Source organism: Mycteria americana, chromosome 4 (genome assembly GCF_035582795.1).
Source record: "Mycteria americana isolate JAX WOST 10 ecotype Jacksonville Zoo and Gardens chromosome 4, USCA_MyAme_1.0, whole genome shotgun sequence".
Classification (NCBI taxonomy): Eukaryota; Metazoa; Chordata; class Aves; order Ciconiiformes; family Ciconiidae; genus Mycteria; species Mycteria americana.
In genome coordinates this window covers 82,883,626-82,902,795 of record NC_134368.1, presented here as the reverse complement: position 1 = coordinate 82,902,795, position 19,170 = coordinate 82,883,626, and the positions used below count along the sequence as shown (strand labels likewise).

At 37.8% G+C, this 19,170-nt stretch overlaps 2 protein-coding genes across 6 annotated transcripts in view; both read left to right on the top strand.

The window, feature by feature from the left end:
• The window catches only part of INTU (inturned planar cell polarity protein), a 56,560-nt gene extending 51,572 nt beyond the window's left edge, over window positions 1–4,988 (top strand). For 3 of the 5 annotated variants that reach the window (XM_075501116.1, XM_075501120.1, XM_075501115.1), the window contains exons 15-16: window positions 1,926–2,083; window positions 4,112–4,988. In XM_075501116.1, the coding sequence (XP_075357231.1) occupies window positions 1,926–2,083; window positions 4,112–4,223 (270 nt within the window). In that variant the 3' untranslated portion in view covers window positions 4,224–4,988. Of the gene's footprint in view, window positions 1–1,925; window positions 2,084–2,217; window positions 2,280–4,111 lie in introns of all 5 variants that reach the window. The other 2 variants (XM_075501117.1, XM_075501119.1) reach the window with 2 other exon arrangements.
• A 2,507-nt stretch (window positions 4,989–7,495) lies between these two features.
• On the top strand, window positions 7,496–16,646 carry SLC25A31 (solute carrier family 25 member 31). The gene is given in 8 exon segments (XM_075500521.1): window positions 7,496–7,712; window positions 8,872–8,999; window positions 11,561–11,678; window positions 12,976–13,130; window positions 13,332–13,364; window positions 13,366–13,461; window positions 16,444–16,494; window positions 16,497–16,646. Coding segments are annotated over 8 exon segments (948 nt in total).
• Window positions 16,647–19,170: the final 2,524 nt, after the last annotated feature.

Sequence of the window (19,170 nt, the reverse complement as noted above, 5' to 3'; positions counted from 1 at the left end):
GTGCTAAAATATAAACAAATGTCGGCTTGGAAAGTGCATGGTAACGACCCCATTTTTTTTTTGTGGGGAAGATTATTAGACTGATTACTAACATATTCCTTAAGTCTTTTTTCAGTAGCAGTATTAGTGAGAACAGGGTTTGAAACAATTTTACTTACTAAGGAAAGACACAGGAAGGGTTAAGTCATCTGTTGTGAAATTTCTTCCACTCCATGAACTAGTAGTAATTTAGAATATGCTTTATGAATTTAATACAAAGCATGTTTAGGGAAATTTAAAAGACATTTTCTCAGGCAACTATTAGCAGTTTTGTTTCTCAAATGCTAAGGTACATTTCACTTTTTCTTCTACCATTTTTGAGAAATTAAGATAGCTGTGATGTTTTGACCATCTTTTCTCTTCTAGATGTGGTTTCTGCTTCTGCATATGGCAGACAGAAGTTACTTGATTCCACCACCCCACCCCACCACCCACCTCCCCACAAGAAAATCTTTTCTTTCACCTTTGAAGCAACTGATTGGAACAGAGGTTTCATTGGCAGATCCAGAGATGCTCTGGCTTAGCAACTCTCTTAAGACAGCTTTGTTTCAAAGGGATTTCCACTCCTGTTTCCGTAATCTCATCTCACTTCTTATGCTTCAAGAAGAAAAAAAAAAAAGATTTAAAGCTTGTTTTTTCATTATTACGTAGACATTTACAAAAGAGTAATAAACTTCCTTTGACTTCAGGGGGAGAAGAGTTAAACTGGTGACAAACCCTTTCAAAATTCCTCCTGTGTTTATCTCCCTGTCCATTCTGGTCTTTTTCCCCTTGCACTTCTGGTGAAAGGCTTTATATATGGCTTTACTATGGCTTTATTGGACTCACAGGACTGTTGGGCACCAAGACAGAGCAAAGAGAGAAAAGTAGTTTTTGTGCATGCTGTTTGATCCTCACCAAACAGGTACCAGGAGTTCAGTTAGAAACAACTTGGAACTTTTGCAAGGTTTATTCAAAAGCTCTGTACAAAACATAGCCCTAAAAACTCAACGAAACATGAAAATGCCTTTATTTTCTATACATTTTATGCACTTATACTGAGTACGAGCAAGAAAACGCTCTGAGCAAAGTGCTTCAACTGTTTATTTACAAAAAGAAATTCCTGCCTGGCCAAGTTTATTCAATAGACTTTTACTATCACAGTTCTTAATTAGGGAGGCACGCAGAGAAAGAAAGATGAGAGCTTTAGCTGTTGTAACACACTCTTTTAAATAAGCTGGATTATCTCAGATGTCCTGTTAGAGAAATAGTGTTCTGCTAGAAGGAAAACAAAAAAAATCAAAAAAGGGAGTATGTGTCTACCTCCAAGTTGTAGAACGTGCTGGTTTTGGCTCGGATAAAGTTAATTTTCTTCATAGTAGTTAGTATGGGGCTATGTTTTGCATTTATGCTGAAAACAGTGTTGATAACACAGGGATGTTTTGGTTGTTGCGAAGTAATGTTTACACTAGTCAAGGACTTTTCAGCTTGCCATGCTCTGCCAGGCACACAAGAATTTGGAGGGGGCACAGCCAAGATAGTTGATCCAAACTGGCCAAAGGGCTATTCCATACCATATGGTGTCATGCTCCGAATATAAAGCTGGGGAAGAAGAAGGAAGCAGGGAGGACGTTCGGAGTGATGGCATTTGTCTTCCCAAGCCTTCAGAAGTAAAGTTGCTCCAACATGGCCTTAAAGCCTATGGAAAAGCCTGTTGATGCCAAAGTAACAAAACTGTGGAGAAAAGAAAATCAGTTAAGCAAGTTAGTTATATCTTCTAATATAACTAACTCTGGTTTTTTGACAGCAATGTCATTCGTCAGCAATTCCTGAAGAAATCACATATTTGCTAGTGTTTATGTAAAAATATTTCATTCTATACTAACACTTCACCAATTGTTTTACAGAAAAAGAAAAAAGCAGGCAGTGGCATTTCAGAATTTAGTAGTAAGGCAGATGAGGACTTAGATCTGGTAAGAGAACATGGAGTTTTGTTTGAGTGCTCTCCTGATAACTGGACTGATCAGAAGAAACCACCACCAACAATGAATTACTGGGTTGTGGGGTGAGTTTAAAGATGAATGTATTTCTCCCAAAGTTTTCCATTTTGCATATGCTGCTGTACTCTTTAAGAATAAACTTAACTGTAGCACATCACAGAAATGCTTGAGCTGACTGACTGAGGTAGCTTTGATTTAGGATCTGGGAAGTTGCATTGGTCTGATGTTCCATCTGCTGTAAACATCAGCGTGTTAACTCAGGTGAGCACTGTGCCAGCATGTTAACACGACAGAGCTGGCACCCTTTGCAGTGCTGCACTGTGCTATGCAGACATGCTAAAGCGCTGTAATCGTACTCTTAATACCCTGCACTTTCTTTGTGCTCCTCACACTCCTAACCTCTCCATTCCCTCCTTTGCAAGTAAATCCCACCTGTCTTGCCTCCATGCATAATGCTGATTCAGTGATACAAAGAAGTAAGGTGAGCAATTGTAGTTGTTGGTTGGTTGGGTTTTTTTTTCATTGGGAAGATCAGATCAACCTACCAGTCTATGTGAGATAGTTTGGAAAGGGAGTTTTCTTTCCTTAGTTTGCTTTCAAAGTTCTGCCATTATCATTGTAAATGGATTGTGATTTGTGTTGTTATTTAAACTTAATTTTAAGTGATTTCCTTAATTATGCATATAGTTATTGCTACATAGCTAAGCCTTATTTGCATGACAGAACAGCATACTGCCCTAGGTATTAAATATTAAAAATAATACATTTTTGAAGTAATTAAAATTAGATGTAATGAGAAAATAGTACATATCATTTCTTCACACTTCAGAACATATCAGATCTTGTAATTGTTTAAGTGCAGGCCAATAAGTTCTGTAGCCACTACTTCTCACATGTTATTCTTTCCTCCATCTGCTATATTTTGTGCTGTCTACATTTTAGCTGCAGTAAGCAGAGAGTCATATTAGGAGTAGTCAGTCAACAGGATGTTTCCTTCTTTTCTACATTCATCTTCTGTATTTGGTACTCCTACTAGATAAATAGGAAGAAAAATGCAAATGCCCAGTTAAATGGAAGCTATGCTTTCACCATATGAAAACCAAATTCAGTATAGGCAGGGGGTGAAAGGAAGATAAGTGATTAGGCTTGATTAATTCATTAAGTTATAATTTTCGACTAGTTCAACTATTGCACAAATAGGAAAGTCAGAAAACGGCAAAATACATTTCTGACTATGGCATAAGAACTTTTTTCCTGATATAATGAGAGGACATGTCATCCACAAGTAATTATATTGGCCAGGAATAATAATGTAGAAATTCTCTAACAGAGCTTTTGTTCAACCTGTTTGCCTTCAAGTCAGACGTTTAAAGAGAAAAAAGAAAAACAATTGTCTCCCACCATGAATGTACATAACTGCAGTTTGTGTGCTATCCTTGGGGTTGGAAAAATTAAAATCTTTAATTTAAACATTTAAAAATGTTTATGCTGATGTTGATATCTTTTAAAAAATATCTTTTCAGTCTCTGCATTCTCAAACAACGTGTTAAATCAGTGGCAGTCCATTAGTATCTGCAGTGCTATATGCTATGCTATAATGCTACACTCAGTTACGCACAGGTATTAACAACTTCCCTATTGTAGCTCTTTCCCTAAAAGAGCTTATTAGATTGACATGTGGGAATGTACCTACCCAGATGTATTAAGTTTAAAAATTAGTAAATATGTGAATACTGGGGCTTGCTCCCAAGTACCTTGATTGCAGCTTGTAGCCCAGAAACTTGGATTACTGCAAACACACCAGTACCATACAAATAGATCCTGAAAACCTGAAGAATTTTTTCCATACACGGTCTTGAGAAAACTGAGCAGAGAATAACTTGATTTAAAAATCTAATGTATTGAAAGAAGTAAGATAATGCAGGAGAGCCACAGAAATTTGCTAGCTGTCTTACACAGCAGTTGTTTTTAACATCTTACTGAAACCTCAGTACAACCAGAATATATAAAACAGTTGAGGAGAAAAAGTTAACACCTATTATAATGTTCTTCTTTTTTTTTTTTTTTCTTTTTTTTTTTTTTTTTTTTTTCAGGAGACTCATTCTACATCCAAAACCTCAGGAGTGTTATGTCTGTTTTCATGACTCAGTCACAGAAGCTGCTGTTGAACTGGCCTTTAAACTTTCCTTTGGCTTAGCTACATAGAAGAGGTTTCTGAACATTCAGCCATCCTGCAGGGTGTTGTCATCTTTAAAGTACTTCAATATAAAGAGAAGTTAACTCAATTGTGGTGCCCACCTGTAGTGTATCTTTGAAATGCTTTTAAAAAAAAGTAAATCTACCTTGTGGTAATGACACAGGTAAAACTTCAGTGATCATTCCAATGATCTCATCAACTGAATACTTAAAAAGACTTCAGAGAACCAAAGTTCTTGTTTTTATATACTGTCAAATTATTTATCCTGATCATACCTTTATTATACGAAAACATCACATAATTTGTACATTCACTGCTGTTCAGTGTATAATATGCAATGTAAAATGATAAGCTGATATCCTCAAAGTACACTCTGAATATCTGGCAATTGGTGATAGAGGCAAAAAAAAAAGTTTTCCAATTAATTAAAATGTTGTGCCTCTAAGGGCATGAAAAATACTGAATGTTTTCAGTAACATTGTGTTTATCAAAACAGAAAGAAATCTTTTAGCCAATTCATGGCACTTAGCCACACAAAACTAATGGCTTACCATTTTTGCCAGTATGGTCTCTTGCACACTCAAGCACTATAGTGTGGTTGATGTTTTACTTGACTTCATGAGTTTTAACTATAAATAACACTTATATTTGTTAAAACGCAGTTTTGAAGGCACAAAAGAAGATGGGGGGCAGGGTGGTGATGGTTTTAAGACCTATGCATGGACTCGGCTAATTTTATATTATATTCATAATTTCATAATAAAAAATGTATATTTGGCAAAGACCAGTAAAGTGTTATTCTATTTTTTTTTACTTAACATATTTTCTCTTTTGTTTATTTAAACAATATTTGTTTAGCTAGGTCTTCTACAATTTACAGCTGGATATTGCAAAAATGTTAGCTTACATCCGTATAAGGCAAGAGAAGGCAAGATGTTTGCGAAATCAGAATTCTTCTACAAAATTCAGCTTTCCTATAAATTGTTAAAATGTTTGTAATCTACAGACCAGCTGCTCCTAAAGCTTTTTTTACTAAAGTTTAGTTCTAAATGTAAGATTTTTGGGGGCCTTTTTACCCACAGCTAGCACATTTAGATCTGGTCATCTGCATAGCATTTCATCATGTTCCATGTCAACAGTGCATTTTTTTTCTTTCTGCTGTTTCTACTTACGTTTCATGAGTGCTTTTCATAAAATGCATGACTAAAGTTGCATTTTAAACAATGGGATCAAAAAGTTTAAGTATTTGGGAAAGTATATTCAGTTCTATAGGCTCTCATGATCAAAGCTTTAGATCTTGTTTTCACTAGTAAATTATACTGTTTAGAGTAGTTCTAAAATAGTCAATCAAATGCTTGTAACTGCCCACACTCACAGAGTGATTCACAGCTTGGCTTGAATCACTGAACAGTTGCTTTAATTTCAAGCAGGAGAAGTCTTACGCCTGAAGTTTAAGCGTATGATGGCAGGTTTTGTTAATCAGCCATCTCTAGAATTTATGGTTCCTAGAAGATGAGAGAGAGTATTTCAGTTTGAGACATACAAAACCGAGTTATATCAATAGTGATATAGATTTGTTCCCCATCTGTAAATCAAGTGATGTGAGATCTACTCGTTTGAAAAATAAAAATATGTAACAGTATGGATGACATCTGAACAGCACTTTTTAAAAGTCGAAGATATGTGGGGTCTGAATACTAGATTTCATTGTAATGGAAGAAGGAACATAGAAAAGTAAGCAGTCTTTGCTGCACTGCTTTTAGCAGGTTTAACAGGTTTTGCAGAACCTCTGTGTGTGTTTGTGCACCCAAGTGTGTATCTGTGTGGAAAAGGGTAATTTTGCTGATGTTTGTCTCTTGTTTCAACCTCTTAACAGCTGGGCTATATGGTTTGAATGCTAAAAAATAAGATATTTGAATGCTTTAAAAAGAAGATGGCTAACTTTTACCTAGAACCTTGTGTTTAGTCAGACCTAGGTTACTCTGCTGCCAGTGTAGTGGGTTAAACTCAGTTTACTCAGCTGGGGCAAACACACAACTGAGTCAATGCAGAAGAAACTGTGTGAATATATAGACATGTGTGGAGAAAAGAACAACTGAGGGAAGGTGGGACTCCTTCAGTACTAATCAGCTATTTAGACTGGCTTGCTCCTTCACAAGAAACCATACCTTAAACAGAATTAAGGGCATCTGAGTGTGGTACACCTTTTAGACTCAAAGCAGCGTAATTCAGCAACAAAACCTTGCAAAATCTGCATCAATGGTGCTGATACTACACTTAAGGAGATTTTTATTGGCTACTTTGTTAGTCAACTACGCAGAGACCGTATTTTGCAAATTTTTAAGGGTATGTTTAAAAAGAGCCCCAAAGGATGATAGGATTTCATTTCCTACAGAACACAGATTTTTATCAGGTATCTTTGATACAAATCTTGTAGTGTTGTAATTTTCAGGAAGATGATAGCTGTGAATTGGTGTATAGAATTAATGTGAAAAGGAATAGATATGGAGAAGCTACTAATGGAGTTAAAATGGTAGTATTAAAGCTCAAAAGAAATTAATTCCTTTTGCCTTTATTACTTATAAAAACTATTAGCAAAGCAATGTGGTGTACAACAAATCAATGGAGTACTAGGGTTAAAATTACTAATGTCAAGGGAATGCATGAAACAAAAGTTAGCATTTAAAAACATCAACAATTAAAACATTCTGACTGAACAAATACAGTGTTTCATGCCTTCATTAGTCATAAAGTCAGGAGATGTAGGGGAGGTAAAGCAATTAAAAAAAAAAAAGCTATCAGCAATCTAGAAGGAATTGGTACTTCTGACCTGCGATAGAATGGGTATAAATAACATGACTAAAATTCATTTACTTGTCATATATAATGTTTATTAACTCGTAATTCAATATGATCAACAACTACCCTTTGCTACCTGGTTTTTTATTCTCTAGTTCCTGGTTGGGGGAGAGGGGCCAGTTCCCACAGCAGACAGAAGCTTCTGGAAAGTTCCTGCAGTCTCTGGAAAGCTTGCTGCCTGCAGCTCAGGGAGGGCGGCACTCCCTGGAAGGCATCCATGTAGTAGAAGCAAATGGCGCCGTTTCTGGGCCCGGCTGCCCCTTGTGGCCGGTAACGGTGGAGGACGGAGGCGGCTCGGCTCCTGGGTACCCTGAGACCATCAACTTTTAACTTTTGAGGAAAAAGAAGCCTGTTAGGTCCCCACCGGCTTTTTGGGAAGAGGAGGAAATGGCGGGGGGCAGCTGGGGCGGTGCTGTGCGCCATGGCAGCCATGCAGGGCAAGGACCTCTACAACCCCATCTCCTTTGGGAAGGACCTGCTGGCTGGCAGCGTGGTGGCCGCCATCTCCAAAACAGTGGTGGTACCCACCGAGCATGTGAAGCTGTTGCTGCAGGTGCAGGCCTCGTCCAAGCAGATTGAGGCAGAGCAGCAGTACAAGGGCATGGTGGACTGCTTCATGCGCATCCCCAGGGAGCAAGGTAGGGACGCTGGGCTGCTCCCCTGTCCCCACACCTTGCCCTCTCTCTCTCTCTCAAACCTTGTAAAAACAAAAGCTTTTAGAAACACCTTTGAAGAGACAGCGATGGAGCATCCATCGTGGGCCGCAGGTATTCAAAGGAGTACGGATACTGGCGGAGGAGGTGGTGAGGAAGGGGGTTATTGCTGGGTACATCCCCGCAGGATTTTTTGGTTTATTTGGTAGTAGCAAAGTCATGCTCCTTGGTATTTGTGGACAGCGTAAAATACCCTTCATGTTTTCCTCGTGATAGTTTTACAAAAGCAGCGTTTATTTGGCATCCTCATGTTAATATATAGGAAAGCATGATCACAATAAGAAATGAAAATCCAGTTTTGAGTTTTCTTTGTCTTTAAGGAGTCTTTGCCCTCATCCATGGTAACACAAGAAAATTAAGAAGTCTGAATGAAGAGCATGGCTACGCATTACAGAGATCACTTTGTTGTCACTGCTTAGCAAAGTCTAACACGGCCAGCCAGTCTACTGTCCGTGAACATCCTCACATACATTTTTTTTTCTCATAATCCACATAAGATTTGCTCCTGCACTACCTCCTAAGCCCCATTTAGCTTCTTATGCATTTATCTTAGTGTCCAAAGGGATCCTTTATATAATTTAGAAGAAGAATATAATTACACAAGCGCTACCAAGTTTCTGATACCTGTGTAAGTCGTTTGTCATTGCTTTAGTATGGAGTGTGAGCACCCCCTATGGAAGCGAAAATGCATAAGCAGGCTACTTCAGGAAAACAATTCCTACACAGTTCTGTGAAATGTTCTTCTATTCTGCAGTTTCCGGACTGCAGTTTCCATAGGTATCCGTAGTCTTAGAAATGTATGAAGGAAGGAAGTTGAAAATCTTACCTATTTCTCAGCATTATTGATGTTTTCACTTGCAGGTTTAGATTTTCTTATGCTAACACCAAATGCATATGTCTGTTGGTGTTAGAATAAATCCAGATTTCCAATACCAAATGCCTGAAAAATAAAGGACCTGAAAAGGAACATTTTGGCCTTTGTTACAGCTCATACCAAAGTAGAAACAATAGAAGGAATATTGTATAATATACTTGGTGTAGTATAAACTTTGGAAATATTAAAGATATGTTTCTTTTTCCATAGGATTTTTCAGCTTTTGGTGTGGCAATTTGGCCAATGTTATACGGTATTTCCCAATGCAGGCTCTAAAATTTGCTTTTAAGGACAAATACAAACAGATTTTCGTGTCCAAAGTGGATAAAGAAAAACAAGTAAATAATTTCTTGCATATTAGTTCTGTTTAATAAACAAACTAGATCTGGTCAAGAGCTGTGCAATTCTTTCTCTCAGCATGGTTGGTAATTAGTGGTGATATAGTGATAAGACTTTGTAATGAGCTTATTTTATAACAAGAGGAAGAGTGAGCATGGCTTACTGTGTGGCTTGTTGAAGGTGATGAAACCTGGTTTTTGATCTTTAATGATTAATGACTGTGAGGTGCATGTAAATAACGGCTTATAACTGCAGTCAGAATCTTCAAAGTTTTGTTCAGGACATGTAATTATTTTGGAGTTAATTGATGCAAGTATTAAGATGAATATTAAAAATCTTGGACTCGGGCACCTATGTTTCTGGGCTTCGTCAAAAACCCCAATTACATTCTCACAGTTAAGATTGCATTAACATGTACTCTAGTCTCAAAAACCTTTATGTTCGTAATTTCACTCATGTGAAATTACAGCCTTTTTTATTCTAATGTGTGAAGTTCTCGGGTTGTGTCCCTCAAGCAGGAGTCTCTCATTTTGATTTTTTTCACATTATTTTCTTGATAATCATTAGGATGTAAGTGTCAGAAAAAGCTTACAGATAGTAAAGTGTAATCTACACTTACAGATAGTAAAGTGTAATCTACAGTTACTGCTGTAGATAAGTAATGCGTCACGCTGAAAACTGACTTCTTGACACATGTAAAGCTAGAAACATACTTATCAATAGTTAAAGCATTTTAAGAAGTTAGTTTTGTACAGTGCACCAGAAAAGGAGCAGTTTCAGGTTATAGCTCAGAAGGGCGATTAAACTTTTGGGCTATGCTGCCTTACCTTGCAGTTCTGTGTACTTGGGAAAAGTCCCCTAGCTTGGATGGATTCTTGAAAGACACAGAGGTCTACAGCCATGAAATTAATTACAAGAAATCTTGGTGTTGGAATGTGAAATGTTGATATTGGCATTTCACAAATTAGATAAAATTCATTAATATCAGCAGAACGGAAAATAAGTTCTTCGTATCTGATTTGTTTAATGTGAAAATAGCTGGAAAATCTGCTTTATTTGTGTCTGTCTTAGGTTATCTGTTTTAGGATTTCTTTGGTTAGGTTTTGATAATTTAAACAAAAATCCAATGTTCTGTGCTTTCTCTTGTTGACAGTTTTTTACTGCACTGCCAGAAACTTTTCTTGCCACAGGCTTTTCTGGTGGTGCTGACCAGGAAGAATGCTGTCAGTCATTAAAGTTTGATTAATCTCTTTGTACGCATGCAAATTCTTAAGCAGTCCTTTTTCAATTAGAGCAATTTTGTATGTAGAGAGTTTAAGGTTGCTGTTTTCTTTCTTTTCTTACAGTGGAGAAACTAAAACATGCATGATGTAAATAACACAGTGTTTATAGTTCTTCAAATCTCCTTTCCGTCTCCTAGGAGTGTTTCCAGATGGCTTACATGTGTATGAGCTTGTGACTCAAATTTTAGAAACATTCCATGAATAGCACTCAAGATTAATTTCTTTAGAAGTATAGTATTTTGCAAAGTTGCGTATCCATTGTTGAAGCTCAGGGTCTTTGGATGCTTTCTCACATGTTTTGTGCAGGATAGGAAATGGGGAAGACAATATGGTTACATGCATTAGTTTTTGCTTAGCTGGATTATCTTTAAAAAAATAATTACTACAACCTTTAGATTGTAAAGTGCGAAGGAACTTCTGTTAAAGACGACCGGCTGTATCTATGTGCCAGATGCTTGGTATTGAAGGTAATACTGGCACAGTCAAGCATCTTCAGATTGCAGCTGCCCCCTCTCCTGCTTGCTACTACAACTACCAACAGTTTATGCAGCAACATGAGCTAGGGCAGGTTGCAAAGCTTTCTGTACAACTAATAAAAGATTAGGGCAGTTAAGCTTTGCTGGACTCCATACTACTACAGCTACAGTGTTGCTGTTACTGAACCAGCATAAAAAGGGATTTTGGGTACATCTACATGGTCTGCATTTACTACACAAGATGCACCTGTGATGCCATTTAAGTCAACAGAGCTATGTCAGATATCACCACCTAAAAATGTTATGCAAAATGTTTCTTCTACTGTGATTAGCTTGTTCTTATTTGGTAAACAGTATGGCACACAGTGAAAGTAAGTACATTGATTTTTGTTTCCCCGTTCCCCCATCGTGGAGAGTTGATGCACAACTGTTGTATCAGGGAGATCCACAGGCTGATTGTTATGGAGGACTGGATGATTATAGATGAGAAAAATGTTATCTGCTATCTGGGTCACAAGAACACCATATAATTCAAAAGCTGAAAAAGAAAATAGCTTATAAATATTTTTTAATAAATGTAAGAATAGCCAGGGAATCTTTACAAGTGGAAATTTTGAAATACCTCAGTATAGGTCTTACTCTGAGACTGCCATGTTTCTTTATTATTTTTTAAATAATGCAATGTTTTAGATCTTACTCTTCATGCTTTAAAGTTGCATTTAGTATCTACGACAAAGGTTAGTATTATAGTACTGTAGAACTGTATTTTCATAACTGCATACAGCACTTCTTATGTTTCAGTTCTGGAAATGGTTTTTGGCAAACCCGGCTTCTGGCAGAGCAGCAGGAGCAACATCCATGTGTGTAGTGTACCCGTTAGACTTGGCACAAACTTGTTTAGCTGCTGATATTGGGAAAGGTAGTGAAATCTCTTAAATGGCAGTTCTGGTTTTATCTGATGTGCCTCAGGTTGTTTGTATTTACTTCATTTTAGAGGCAGACCAATATTCAGCAGTATTAGAATTCTTTCTATTACTTAAAAATTTACCATTGCACAATTACAAACTTGGAAGTATTAAGAAATGTAAGGTGTTTATTGAAAAGGAGAAGATGAAGGTGAGTGAAAGAGGATTCTTTGGAAATAGTGCTATAGCATAGCTCTCAAAGTTTTGCGTTATTTTTAGATTCTGTATGGAAAAGTTTAACTGAATTTTGCCAACTTTGGATGCCAGAAACTAGAGGAATTTGATTTTTGCTACCCTATGGTTTTATAAGGTGTCATTTAAAGAGCTAATGACCATCCTTGTTCTATATCAAGAATATCAACTGGAGATTTTCGACAAAGATTTTGGGTAGTATGTATCTCTTGATGTATGTTTCATTCATTCAAATAGATAAAATTAAGTTCCCAAAAACAGTGTCTGGAAGGCTTTGCAGCAGAGAGAAAGAAATCTCTGTTTCCTGTGTTGTTGTTGGCTTTCCTGATTTGCCTGCAGTGGGACAAGTTAACTCTAGTTACTGTCTGTGCTGTGCAGGGCTGTCCCAGGAATTGGCTGCTTGACTTTACCTACTGCTTTGTGCCCTGTACTTGGGCCGAATTAATTTTTTCATGATACCTTCAGTATAAGAAGGTGTGCAATTTGAAATTCTTCCTTCAAAGATCGGTTTATTGCTTGCTGTGTTTTCATCTGTAGAGAATCCTAAGAGCTTGGGTGTAGTTACCTTTGGAATGTGGAAACAGATGAAGAATCTACAGATATAAAAAGTGGATTTTTTTAACTTTGTCACAGCTTGTGGCTAGTGTTCCACTATAGGGAAAAGGTGAAACGAGTAAACTTCTAATAAATTTTGAGTATGAATGTGTGGGGAGGAAGTGAAAGCATGGTATTACATAGAAAAAATTCTTTTCAGAGAGAGGGTAAGAGAATTCATACATAAGCATTCTGCTGAATGAGGACAAAATTGGAATGGTAGTTATTTGACCTGAAAGTGTTTCAGCAACTGGGTACACTATCAGTTTGAATAAACTGTCTTCATCCATCCATGTGTCTCGATTTCTTCTTTATGCTTCGTTCATAAGTGGAGGAAACAATGATCTACTATGTTTTTCATGTAATTTTGATAATGTTAAATGTTTCAGTCATGCAGAGTAGTTTGTACTAAAGAGAAGGACTTCTTTAAAGCATAAGAATGTGCATACTTTTCTTTTATATTAGGTGCTGCTGAGTGACAGTTCCAGGGATTTAATGACTGTGTTATTAAAATTGCAAATACACACGGACTTCCTGGCCTGTACCAGGGTTCTGGGGTTTCAGTGCAGGGAATCGTTGTCTACCAAGCGTCCTATTTTGGATGTTATGACACCATTAAGGTAGCTTTTACAAACAAAAATGCACACGTTTATTATGAACTAATGAGGGTGTTAGTTACAGCTTTTGTCTTTACAGTTATTTGTGCTCAATCGAGTATATTACTGAAGAGTCAAGTCATCAAAATTATACTTGCTATCTGCTGGATTTGACATACATTTCACAGAATTTGTATAAGCTTCCATTTTTGTTTTATTTTGCAGGGATTATTGCCAAATCCAAAACAAACAAACTCCATTCATTCTTTCCTTTTTCATTGTTCAAGTTGTGACTACTTGCTCAGGAATGCTGTCTTATCCTTTTGACACTGTCAGGAGACACATGATGATGCAGGTACGGTCTAGCTTGCAATCCTTTCCTGAAAATTACTTAGTAGGTTTTTGAAGTTCGATGTGCTAACTGAGGCACTGTATAGCCTTACAACAGGCGAGACTCTGTGCAGAAAAAAAGTGGAAACATCTCCAGAAAGACAAGAAGAAAAATTAAATAATAGTATTGTGGGAGTCTGGTAAAAGTATGTTCAGTTCACGGCTTGTTGAGAGCTTTTAGTAGAAAACCAGGATCTGTTTTCTCCTTCCTAATCAGAAGCCAGATATGTGGAGTAAGACAGGTTTGTGGGTAGAATAACATCCTTTATTAGCCCAGCTACTGCAGTTAGAAAAATAATCTTTGTGGCACACAGCTGTTCTTCAGGTGTGAGGCAGAATCAGTAATCTTCAAAGCTCAGTACAAGATGAGAATTATTTCTCAGCATGTGATGGGTATGATAATGTATTATTAGCAATTAATGTTGGATCTTGTTGCTAGCTATTAGGTAATTTTACTAGGTAGTTCAGTAGCATTTGAAGTACATTTAATAATATAAATTCTTGCTATGAAGATCATCCTCAAACAGGAAATAAAAAACCACAAAAATGCTCTTGAAAAATCAGGACCTTGTTCCCTGCACCCCTGAGGAAGTTTTGCCATCTGATAATAGAAAGGAGTTGTTAGTTCCAAAGAAGCATCTCTACATTTTGTTTCAGGACTATATTCTTTTTTCTTGTATCCCAGAAAGTCGAAAGAAAATCAGAATAAATGTTGGCATAGAACTTGCTTAGATGCTTTCAAAAATTCCTAGGAGATACTTAGATCCTTACGTAATGCCTGCATACCTCTGGTAATCTGTCCTAAATAACAGAAATCCTTGAAGCTTACAGTGGGCAAACACCATTAGTACTACTGACTTCTTCCTTTCAGGCTAAATATGATTTCACTGTCTTCAGATTCTGCTTGATCTGCTTCATCAGCAGTAGGACTACAGTTTTTGCTGTCATTATTCATAAGTACTGTGCTTCTTGAGGCTTTACCAAATAATTGCCTGTATTTTTGGTCATTAACTTACCACTAGGATAGATAATAGTACCAAGATTATTAAAAACATAAATTATAATCATATGAAATAAGGTAATGGGTTTACTAGCACAAAAGAGGATGAGAATGAGAGGATGTATGTATGTTATGGATGTATAAATATATTTCATGTGGTGTTCTTTTTTCATTCCTGTAGTTTTGAAGCTTCAGGTACAAATAAAGCTGATTAGTATGATTTTTATCAACTTATGATGATGCTTATTCTCATCTGAGAGGAAGCCCTGAATTAAATATAGAACCTTTTAATTCTTCAGTTAAATTATATTTGCCAGATGGGTAACTTTCTGAAATAATGAGCACAGTATAGTTACTGCTTTCAGCAAAGTTTATTTCTGTCAGCTAAGCAGTTATAACCATGACCAAATATCCTTTCATTTGCATATATTCATGTAGGTTCAAACCAAAATATTTTAAATGCTTTTTAGCTATGTTACTATGCTTATTTATATTGATTTATGGGAATATTTATCATAGATGCATTTCCTGCATTTATTATGTTCAGGAAATCTATAGGGACCTCATACCTTGATTCCTAACAGAAGATGTAACAAAAAGTAACAGTCTTCATCAGAAAATGCAAACGTCACTTTATTAGCTGCAGAGTATATCGCAAAGGCCTGAAGTAGGCAAGATTATCTTTCTGCCATTATAGAGAGTCTAGAACCTTACCTTGATATTGCAGGTGAATTTGACTTAAGATGTAGCTAATTTAAGTCAAATCTTCAACATTAAGTAAAAAAACTAGTGTCTTCTTGTGTCTTCTTTCTAGTAGAATTTCACATAAAGATAGGTATTTTGGATTAATCTCTCCAAAAAAAGTGTACTTGTTTTTTGCTGGTGAAGACAAAAACTAGCGTCAGTTCCTAACACGCTCCTCAAATCCTGAAGAGACTGCAGTTACAAAACAGGAATTGTTTGACAGTTCACCAAGCACATCTACAAAAAACCGCTTTGTCAGAGCTCTGGTGTTACTCAGAGTACCTGAGAGATTTGCTGTCATCATTACGCAGAGTTCCACAGTGGGCAAGAGTATTTCCCAAGTCCTCTGCTGTGCACAGAGGACTGCACAGCAGTGGACAGCTGTGCAGAGGACAGCTACACAACGTTCCTCTGGGCTGTCTCTACTCCACTGTTGAAATTTTCAAAACTTACATGATTTTCAGTCATACTGTGTTTGGGAAAAGCTGAAGGGAGAGTTCAGTGCTTTAGCTCTGACTTTTACAGAAACGGTGATACGCATGCATGTGAACATTCACTGCTTGTCATCCTTTTATTTCCTTCACCTGTAAGCACCTGAAGCAAGTTTTAGTGAACATGGTGCTGAGGTCTCTAACTAACAAATCCTCCTTTTGGCTTTGTTTTCATTTGTCAAGCAAATTAATGCTCAGAAACAAGGTGGGCTAGAAGAAAACTGGACTGCGCTCCTTCTTAGCCTTCCTATGTTTTTACATTATTGTGCTAGTCAAGACCTTAACATTTTTTAGAGGACTCTATTGATTACTAATGAACTGAAATCTACCTGATATAAAAATATTTCAGTGGTACTAAAGAAGGAAAAAAAAATGAGCTGTGAAAGTTTTAATGGCATTGAAACAATTCAGAGCACCCATAGGACTGGAGTGACCTCAGTTAATTCCTAAGCCTTCTACTTGCCCAGTAAAGCTTAAAAGCAGCAACAGAAGAAGGATCACAGCCTTTCTAAATTTAGCTATTGGAACCAGCTAACAGAGCATTACAGCAGATAAATATGTATTAGTTAAAAGATCACTCCTTTGCAGTAAGTGAAACATTAGGAAAAAGTTCCTTAGTGTTCTTTACTAAAGAAAGACAAATTTTGCTGGGCATCTAAGTTTCTTTCTCAGTGCACTACCATAACGATTTGTCCTTATTATTTGTGTGCAGAGCGGGGAGACTGAATGTCAATATAAAGGAACCGTTGACTGCTTTATGAAAATATACAAGAGCGAGAGGGGCTTAATGCTTTCTTCCGTGGAGCATTCTCCAGCATCCTTCGTGGAACAGGAGGAGCGTTAGTGCTAGTTCTTTATGACAAAATTAAGGACATTTTTAATCTCGATGTTTCAGAGAGTTCAGGACCTGATTAAAATAGTGAGTGAACATCTAATTTGCTTGTACAGTGTTCATGATAGAATTCTCATTGTTTGCATAGCATATTTTTAGTTTAAATGTTATATAAACAATACTTTTAAGAAATTATTTGGATGTTTTTGTGACTAAGCATGTACTAAATTAAATAATTTGTTTTCAGGGAACTAGAGAGCACTGTTTTTATTTTATTCAAGAAATGAGTCCAAGAAAATACTTGCCTCTTGTTTAAAATTCTCAATGTTTCAGTTTTATTCATACTAAATGTTACACAGCTTGAATTTTAAATTATGGCACATACTTGAATATATTTTGGTAACAGCCGTTTCCCTAGCCTGTCAGCAGAGCCCGTTGTAAGTATGTGTACATATCAGCCTGCTACAGCTTCTACATGAATCACAGTAAAAGGACAACCTGTTTCTAGCCTGTTGATGTGTTTTCATGGTATTTCAAAGCACACATCAAGACAGCAAAGGAGTTTACAGTTTGGGGTTTTTTTTTAATTGGCATTAAGAAATACAGCAACTCACTTTTCTCTGTCCCATCCCTCAAACAACGTTGAGAAGACTGTAGTCTGGCTGGCAGCGTTTTAAGCCAAAACATAGCCCAAAAATGTGGAGACCCAAGCACCTAGAGACTTAGAACACGTAATACATTATTTCTTGAGGAAATCTAAAATGGCTGAGGATTCTTCTCAGTACTGAGGATAAATCTTATAGCGTACATAAATGAGGAGACTCATTTTTATTTCTGAGGTAATAATTTTCAATAGGGAAAGGAAAAAGAAACAAAACCTTGTGGCATATGACAACTTAGGGACTCAAGAAACCATTTAGGAGGCCTTTATTTAAATGTTTGGTTTCAAAGAAATTAAGGCTAGCAGCGTTCCTAACATTACCCCACAACCATTAAGTTTCACGCAAAACCCTTAGCTCCTTGAGTTAGTACAAGTATTTTTTTAGTTGCTAAAAAATCAGATGTGATCCACAGGCCAAGAACTGGAAAGAGTCTGACGACACCAATTCCAAGATTGCTACGGTGACAGTAGATGATTGGGGGGGATATGCTCAGGCAAGTTTGTGGCTAATCTGACTTGAGTGAATTTCATTCGTACTCGCAGACTGGGCAATCAGTATGACACTGAAGCACGCAAACAAGACTTTTATGAAATATTTTAAGAGTTTGGCTTATCCTGCTTACGATCTCATCTCCAACTCCTAACAGTCTTACTCTTAACAAAGCAAATAAAAAGTCCACTGGCACTCTTCTTGTCGCCATCATGAACATCGACATGCATCTGCGTTCCTGACTGCAGCTTGAAATCAGCTGGCTTGGTTGCCAGAAACGACACTGCAGTGGCAGCATGAAGCTGCGTACAGGCTGATTTATCCTGCTGCGATGCGAGACATGCCAGCACTTCTGCAGTGATGGCTTGTCCCCCTGCTGCAAGGTTGCACAATTTCTTCTGGGCCTGGCTTAGTAACGTTGCATAGCTAGACAAGAGTATTTGCATGTGATCTCTTGGCCCGAGGTTTCTTTTGAGTCTGGAGTTAGTCTCAGGTGCTGCTGCAGAAGCGGGATGCTGCAATACCTTGAATCACCCAGAACTGGTTTTGTAACAGGCATTGAAACAGCAGAGCAGAAATCGGAGTTGGGATTGTCTGCCTGGCTGCTGCAGATGAGACTAGACTAGGGTTGCCTTTCTGATCCTAATACTAGCAGGGAAAATGAGGTGGTTAATTGCTTGTACTAATAACTCTAACAGTGGCTTCTCTTGCCTCTGGAGGTTTTGGAGGGAAATGGCATCTGTCGTCCTCACTAGGAAAATTCTAGTTGTGAAGTAGGCCATTGAAACAATAGCAAAGGGAGAGATAATCAAAACTCTTGACAGGGATGCAAATCTAGTTTAGTGGTTTAGCGTATATTTTTAGTCTCTCCAGTGGAACAAAACTGTGCAGCCCCGACTCACATACTGCGTCAGAAAGATGTCATATTGCTGTGTGAGATAAATATGTCATTTTTAGAAGCAAATAAATACTTAGGGAGCTTTTCCGGCCTGTAGGTATGTTTGGTAGAGTTTCAGTCCTCCATACTTAAAATGACACCCATGAAAAATGGGGTAACTGCAGTAGAGATGCCCAGGTTTCGAGACGTATTTTTTTCTAGGAAAGAAAAATGACAAAGATGAGGGCGCTTCCGGGAATATGTAGGCACAAACTGGGGACAGCTCTTCCACAGGTGTTGGCGGACTGGCCCCTGGCAGAGACATGGCACCCTGGCACCCCACCTCTTGTTTTGGATGCCAACGCCTGGGTTTCATTTCCGATGCCTGACTTGGCTTTCCCCACGCAGGGCTAACCCCGCGCCGTGGGACTCGGGGGTTTCCCAAGCTGCCCCGGCCACCCACCTCCTCCGGCAGCTCGGGGTCTCTGCTCCCCTCCTCACACCGGGGGGGAGCGGGCAGGGCCCTGGGCCAGCCGGTCGGGCATCCTCGGGCCAAGGGCTGCTCGCCCCGCAGGCTGC